This window comes from Argopecten irradians, chromosome 8, assembly GCF_041381155.1.
Source record: "Argopecten irradians isolate NY chromosome 8, Ai_NY, whole genome shotgun sequence".
Taxonomy (NCBI): domain Eukaryota; kingdom Metazoa; phylum Mollusca; class Bivalvia; order Pectinida; family Pectinidae; genus Argopecten; species Argopecten irradians.
This window is the reverse complement of record NC_091141.1, coordinates 9,138,430-9,146,765: the sequence shown is the minus strand read 5'-3', so window position 1 is coordinate 9,146,765 and position 8,336 is coordinate 9,138,430. Positions and strand designations below refer to the sequence as shown.

Below are 8,336 nucleotides of genomic sequence, written 5' to 3'. Positions count from 1 at the left end.
GTCGCTTCTGATTGGCTGATATAACACCGTAATGATTTCATAGACAATAAAGAGTCTTAAAATGAATTTTGAATTTTGAACGGATTATCTTTCATAGTTTATTTAGGGAACTTTTTTGTTACATCGTCATAAGTTAAAAAAATCTTCTCAATGTAGAAAAAATGAGGGAAAACTCATCGTTGAAAGTTAAACAAAATCCACAAAAACATTTAATTTTTTTTATTGAAGCAACAAATAAACATTTTGAAATAAAACAATGCATCACAGATATCGTAAAATCTAATGGTAAGGATAAAACAAGTAAAATAAATTCAGGGAATTCTCCATTAGGTTTGTATGATTTAATTTAGCACTTTTAGGATGGCGTACATGGTTAAATCTGCGATGCCATACCTTTTCTGTAGGTTTAATGAGGTTAGTTTCAATATCTATATGTATCCTTAATATCTCATCTCAGTGACGAGATTATGAGCTATCATTTTATATTTGCAGAACTAGGTCACATTTAACTAGAGTCGGTTGACGAACCTTTATCTCGCGTAAATGATGCTCGTGGCCTGACAAGTTCGTTAGATTGATGGTAATTGCTGTACCGTTACTAATTTTTTTTAGAGATTCCATCTAATCAAACTTGTAATTTAAACTTTCTCACTTTGGTCTTCATAATGAACGTCTTTATTGCCTTTCACAGATAAAAGTTATAATGATTATGCCACATAATAAAGTCATACGAGAGAAGTACATGGCTCTGTTACAATTATAATAGTCCAGGGATTTGGTGGTATTAAAACTTCAGCTAAAATGTCAATCCTTCAAACATGACACCATGTAATACTAAACATTTATTTATCAAATGATATGGCATCAAACAAAAGAGGGCGTAATGAAATCACAACCTGCAGTGACGTCACGTCTACATGGAATGTTTATCCGTGCAACTTCACACAATATGATGACGTTATACACAAACTTCGATATAAATAAGTATCTATGTAACCAATATCAAACACAAAATCATTAGAACATTTCCATTCTTATTACAGTGTCTTCCATATCTGCTCAGTGATGAGCATATCAATATCGAACAGGAGCACATAATAAAATTTCAAAATCCCCATTAAATAATATGGCAAAAAGCGTGTTAACATTTGTTTCAATGAAATAAGCAATTTGCTCATCTGAATTCATATTAAGTATCAAATTTGTAATTAAAAACCTCAATAAAAGTCCATTTACCTACTATAACTTTTAAATTTTGCATGTGTGTGTGACACACCAAAGCACGAATATGCACCGTACAAATGATATGCATTTTACGTTAATGGATTCAATGTAATAACAAGTTCAACAATGTAAGCAATTTGATAATGCAAATAATCAAACATAAATAAATATGAAGTTTGAACAGGTCCCACCGGGTGCTTTATGTACAAACTGTGAAAAACATGGCAGGATACTACCAAATATGGTCAGTTGTAATTATCCTCGAACAACCCTTTTCTATCGTGATCAATTATATACAAAGTTTTGTTCACGTCTTCGGTTTCATTTCATGTAGCGTGTGCACATTCTATATCACTCACTATAATACGTTCCCAGTAACAAAGTTAACCCTACTGAATCTGTTAACTTCTTACATTTGTAAGTATACAGAGAACAAAATAAACATGTTCTTATTAATATTTCGATATTTCTAAATTAAACGTGAATATGAGTAAAAAGAGATATGAAACATTTCAAATTATACTTTTAACATGCAGGTCTGCATGAAATCAGATTTATATTTTTAGTCTATGAGAATAATTTATACAATGCAGCACATTTGTTGTTATTGTTATTATTTCTCATTCCACAAAAAAACATTTTCAAAACTATTCATTGTTTATGCTACATTTCCAATGTAACACTTATTTCACTTATGTAAGATCTACGTAGTCTGTTGATAAGGGACATTTTACTTGTTTTTTTCTTCTAATTCATGGCCCTGGTTTGCTGTTGTCTGGGCTTTCCATTCTATGGAATCAGATTTCTAAAACGGATTTTGATGAATTTAAATGTGTCCCTCTACAGGTTTCGTAGAAATCCAAAGAGTTAATTTAAAATAATATCAATGACCCAAATAAAATATGTATGTACAATATAAAGATGACAACTAACACAGGTGTATATACACAGGAAATCCCGCTACATTCCTTCCCAGAAAGTTCACAGTATTGCTATAAACATCTATTGTATTTACTCCATTGTCTATGATAATTAAGTGAAAGCAAGCGTTGTATATGATTTGTCCCCAATGTGATGCGAGATCTCCAGAAGATTGCGATAGTTTCACGAGGCTCTCCTATGGCCCATTCATCGTACCATAAGCTTCAATTCCTATCGCCTATCATAAGACTAGTAAGTGTTCGTGGATATACTATGGCGTTGACAATGAAGAGCGTGTCCACTATCGCTAAATGATGATGCTTTGGTATTATTCATCACGTATGTTTTTTGTTAGTTTATGATACCTATGTACACTTGAGACTTAATTATTAATATCTATATATGGTCCTCTAGCTTCCTGTCGTGTGCCTATGCATACACTTCTTATAATATTGGTTGACACAAGGTCTTTCTCACAGGTGCTTGACCACGACATAACATTATCGATAGAGTTAGTCTTGATGATGTTTTCAGTACATAATAGCATGTAGTTATGTCATCAGCAATGTTGTTCCCATCTGTTTATTGTATTGACTGTGAGAGGAGTTGTAAAATTCAACGCATTGTATCGTTTACATCCCTGTTTCATTTGATTTAACCATCAATTGATGATCGTTGTTACCATGTTGATTCGCATCGACAATTTGGTTTGTCCTATATGTATTCTCGTTTCACGAATACAAGTGTTTGCCTCTCAGTTTTAGTCTAATAATGATGTTTTGTTAACAGCTGACGTGTGATTTCTATAGACTGTATATCCGCTACCCTCTAAGCACTGATCACTTGTGACACATCGTGTTGAATGTTTGAACATACACCTTCGTAAGCAGGGAACAACTTGACGGAGTTTTGTTCTCCGTCATTGTATAGATCAGACAGTAAGACCTCGAGCTGTACCACTGGGGCTATGATGATTGGGCTGTTAATCTCATTTCTCACGTACACAGAAAATGATGACGTTTCCGCTCCACGAACACAGCAGGCAGCCATCCAAATCAAGTAGGGAACGTTGACACGTTTGTTCAACAGCACTTCCGGATTGGTCGATGCCACAGCGCCGGATATAACATAAACTTCCGGATAGTCGTGCGACTGCCGGCGTTTCTTGTTTTGATCACTTTCGGAGTAAATAGGTATGCTGCAGTGATCTATGGCGAAATGCCGAACGTTCTGCACGGCCTGGTTCCATGCCGAGTACAGGGAGATGTGGATGGGGAGTGTGTTTGTCATGGTGTATGTGGCGATCCGTTTACTCACTCCGAACCCGGCGATATCCGGCGAATGAAGGTGCAGAATGTGGTACTTAGACTCGTCATAGTCAGACTGTAGAGATTGATAGAGGCCGGTTTGACAGACTTCTTGTTTGGTCTCGGTCTTTTGTATCATGCCCTTCCGCTTCTTCTCGAAGAACAGACTGAAGAGGTTGTAGTCGAATGGGAGCAGACCTGTAACAATAAAAGCCGGCTTTAAACGCTTGGTGTTTTTACTTGATGTTTTATATTTTACTTAATGATTGTTTTAACATTAAAGCATGAGATAATAAAAAAAACACCGAAAATACAAACTCTGGTAAAACCTCAAATTATTATACAGTAAAACAGGGTTATTACGAACACGCTTATAGCGATTTGATGTATATTGCGAACTGATTTAGATTCCCCAACTCTTCCCCTTCTTCTTCTATGTAATTCTTGTCATCATAGTACGAATTTTACATGGCGAAGTAATGTCTATATCGAACCATATACGCGGTGTGCAGATTCATATTTGTAGAAAGACAATTGAATAGTGTGCAACATATGTTCTAACATCTTTCCATAAATTCTATTAAATCAACAAAACAACGCATGTTGAACGACTTACCTTTTTCTAGCATGAATGGGAGCGTAGGTCTGAGTGAGTCTCCTAGATCCTTGAAGCGTGCGAACGACATGAGAGGAGTGCGGCGAACCGTGTCGTATATTGTTGCGAATTGGGTAGACTTAGGTCCGAAAATATCTGCAAACTCTGTCCCCGGGGCAAACCGTTGACACACGTGATATTTGTCAGATACATTGGGGAAACCTTTAGGAGAAACTTCATCAAGGAGAAATTTCTTCCAACATTTGTGTTTTCTGTCTCCTTTGTTTTTCATGATCTTCTTCCTTGGTCGGCATACGGTTTCCTTCTTGCAGAATGCCTCTAGTTTGTCGTGACAGTGTTTTGGAGTAGAAGAGAACGGGACGAAGATGGCCCTATGGTTACACCAGATCACTTGGTCACCCTTCTCCTTTAATGTTTTCCAGGTCCAGTTAGAATGGACAAACTTCTGTAGTCCGGCATCGTACAGTGAAAACTTACACTCCACTTCTGGAACAGACAGAAAAATCGGATCAAAACATTTCAAAAGCAAACGTCAATCTCAGCGATGTAATTATTCAGCGAGTGCGCATTTGCATAAAACATAGAACAAGTTCAGTCACGATATCAGTGACTCTCCAACGTTAAAATAAAAACAAAGGTATATATTCGACATTGTAGTGATTTACTTTGATTTTTATCAAGATTTTCATGAATAACTATAATGTTTAAAACCATTAATAATTTATCATACCACTGATTCTTTATATATACAAATCCAATAGATGATGTAAATATACATTTGTATTTATGCAAAACAATCTGTTGTCTTTATATTAAACTGATAAAGCGACTTGAAACTTACCAATTATATATATTTAGTTTTCATAGACAATTATTAAACTGCGTCATTATAGAATATCGCTCACGCTGCGATTATTTCATTCTGTTCGGATTTCTTCGCTAGTGATATTCTTTACAAATCATCTCATGCGGAGTTTTAACTCGATCAGTTTTAATCGTTAGAAATCTCTTTCCGGAACATTTCGGTATCAGTACTTCCCGGATATTAGTGATTTGTTAAATGCGGTGTGTGGAACATAAGCGGAAAATCTTTACTGCCGCGCAATTCCTGAGGGACTCATTACATTGATCAATATGGTAACGCCTGATGAATGTGGAGGAAGGCAGTAAAATATAAAACGAGATATTTTCACTTACCGTCGGCAAGCTTTCCATCGAACAGCTGATCTGGAAAGAGACATAACCATATAATCATTAGCCGAAGAATCTCGTTTTAAGATAATTACTTTGTAGAAGACAGTATTTTCACACTTATTCATGACATTCTTCTGTTCTTTGGAATCTCGAATCAAAAATAGAATGATCCTTTTGTTTCACCTTTTGCCTTTTTCACAGAAATTCTATCTGTACATTTAGGATTTTAAAGAAGCAGAACACGTGGTTTTCTGATAATAAGACAGAATTTGGCAGAAATAGTTAAAAAAAAGTTTATTGTTTCAGACAAGGTAAACAGTTTTCATGTGTTTCCTGATTAAAATGTACAAACAAACAAATATATTAAATATCATATTTTCATAAACAGAATTTAAAAAAAAACTTAGTTTAATTTCATATTTAATTGTAAAATCTCGAAATATCGCGAAACACCTTTCATTCTAAGCGAGAAAAGAAGGTATAGAAATCATGAAGTTAACGTTTGGTCCATTTGAGTTTGATGTACCAAATTTACCAGAACTAACGTTTGGTCCATATGAGTTTGATGTACCAAATTTACCAGAACTAACGTTTGGTCCATATGAGTTTGATGTATCAAATTTACCAGAACTAACGTTTGGTCCATATGAGTTTGATGTATCAAATTTCCCAGAACTAACGTTTGGTCCATTTAAGTTTGATGTACCAAATCCACCAGAACTAACGTTTGGTCCATATGAGTTTGATGTACCAAATCCACCAGAACTAACGTTTGGTCCATATGAGTTTGATGTACCAAATCCACCAGAACTAACGTTTGGTCCATTTAAGTTTAATGTATCAAATCCACCAGAACTAACGTTTGGTCCATATGAGTTTGATGTACCAAATCCACCAGAACTAACGTTTGGTCCATATGAGTTTGATGTACCAAATCCACCAGAACTAACGTTTGGTCCATTTAAGTTTGATGTATCAAATCTCCCAGAACTAACGTTTTGTCCATATCAATTTAATGTATCAAATCTACCAGAACTAACGTTTGGTCTATATGAGTTTGATGTATCAAAAGTACCAGAACTAACGTTTGGTCCATATGAGTTTGATGTATCAAATCTACCCGAATTAACGTTTGGTCCATCCAAGTTTAATGTACCAAATCCACCAGAACAAACGTTTGGTCCATATGAGTTTGATGTATCAAATCTCCCAAAACTAACGTTTGGTCCATTTAAGTTTGATGTACCAAATCTACCAGAACTAACGTTTGGTCCATATGAGTTTGATGTATCAAAAGTACCAGAACTAACGTTTGGTCCATATGAGTTTGATGTATCAAATCTACCCGAATTAACGTTTGGTCCATCCAAGTTTAATGTACCAAATCTACCAGAACTAACGTTTGGTCCATTTAAGTTTAATGTACCAAATCTACCAGAACTAACGTTTGGTCCATATAAGTTTAATGTACCAAATCTACCAGAACTAACGTTTGGTCCATCTAAGTTTAATGTACCAAAATTATCAGAAGTAACGTTTAATGTTCCAAAGCTCCCAGAACTTACGTTGGCGACAAAAACGCACGTCTTAATATAACAGGAAAGCAATATCATGTAGAAAGGATGGGCGTTTGTGTATGAGATGGAACATGGACTTTAAATTTCCATACATCGTTTGTCGTAAAATGTTTCATGCATGCTTTCCTTATAATAATACTAAAACCCCAATCACATCGCGTACATAATTATACTAGTGTACGTAGTGATTGGCACATGTACCATCGATAACATGTTATATATTGTCATGGGCGTCAAAGCAATGTCCATGCATTGCACTCTAAACAATACCAATACCGATATTGGTAGCATGGAGATATATTAATTTCCAGAGCTTATTGAGACAAAAAGAGATCAAACTTGAATTACCTTGATCGTAAAACCAAATAGAGAAGCGCCTGCTGTTATAGTTCGACATTTAGCCAAGACTGGGTACGTAAAATTGATTTTAACAATATAATCTAATTATGAATAGTGTTAACACATATGCGCAGATTAGTTTATGATGAAGGTTCTTCAGACTATTGATTCGGGTAAGTCGAGTTTGCAAGTTTTCAGAAATTGAAATAAGAAACGCAAACATTTCGGTTAGCTAGTAACGAAATGATATACAATAATGAAATACAGCGAGGATTCTTCTCACTGACTTGACCTCTGTATTGACCCCTCGTACTGACCTATCGCCTGCACATCTTGCATGTCCGTGCCGGCACACTCATAGTTGAACTGTTGACTCTCCTCGCCAAAGTCGGAGCTGCAGGGCATCACATCTCGTTTTTTACACGGCCGGACTTCGATCCTATCGTTTCCACAGTTTGCGCTTGATTCGGCTACACTGCCTCCGACCTTACAGTACCGGATCCTGAAATCGGTACTGCCAGACTGCAACCAAATAGACCATGAGCTCCAGGACGGCTCTGCAAGTGAAACAACCCACATAGATAAGCATCATGTCTCTGTAGATTCAGCAACGTACAAAGGGTCTAACGTGCTTTTAAAATGTTGACTTTTTCTCTTTTTTTCTTTGAAAATCAACTAAAGATTTGGAAATTTTTATTAAATGTTACAAGAGAACATAAAGCCATGTGTAAAGGCAAATGGATGTGAAAGAAGTAATAGCTTTACCTCTGTTTTCTCCGCAGAACGTCTCGTAAGGCGCGCCTGTGAAAACAAAATAGTTCTCTTTTAAACCGTCATCACAAGTTAATGGAAATGTTTTGTTTGTTTGATTGATTAACGTCCTATTAACAGCTATGGTCATGTAAGGACGGACTCCCGTTTATGTTGTGTGAGGTGCGTGTTTTGGGAGACTGCGGTATATTCATGTCGTGTCTTCTTGTATAGTGGAACTGTTGCCCTTTTTATAGTGCTATATCACTGGAGAATACCGCCGAAGACACCAAGCAACACCCCCACCCGGTCACATTATACTGACAACGGGCGAACCAGTCGTCCAACTCCCTGTATGCTGAGCGCTAAGCGGGAGCAGAAACTACCACTTTTATAGACTTTGGTGTG

General features: G+C 36.2%; 1 protein-coding gene across 1 annotated transcript in view; it reads right to left on the bottom strand.

The window, feature by feature from the left end:
* Positions 1-204: 204 nt before the first annotated feature.
* The window catches only part of LOC138329284 (uncharacterized), a 46,662-nt gene continuing 38,530 nt past the window's right edge, over positions 205-8,336 (bottom strand). The window contains exons 6-10 of the mRNA XM_069276149.1: positions 7,944-7,979; positions 7,496-7,735; positions 5,266-5,295; positions 4,069-4,554; positions 205-3,650 (exon numbers count right to left, since the gene is read on the bottom strand). Coding sequence (XP_069132250.1) covers positions 2,974-3,650; positions 4,069-4,554; positions 5,266-5,295; positions 7,496-7,735; positions 7,944-7,979 — 1,469 coding nt within the window. The 3' untranslated portion in view covers positions 205-2,973. The remainder of the gene's footprint in view (positions 3,651-4,068; positions 4,555-5,265; positions 5,296-7,495; positions 7,736-7,943; positions 7,980-8,336) is intronic.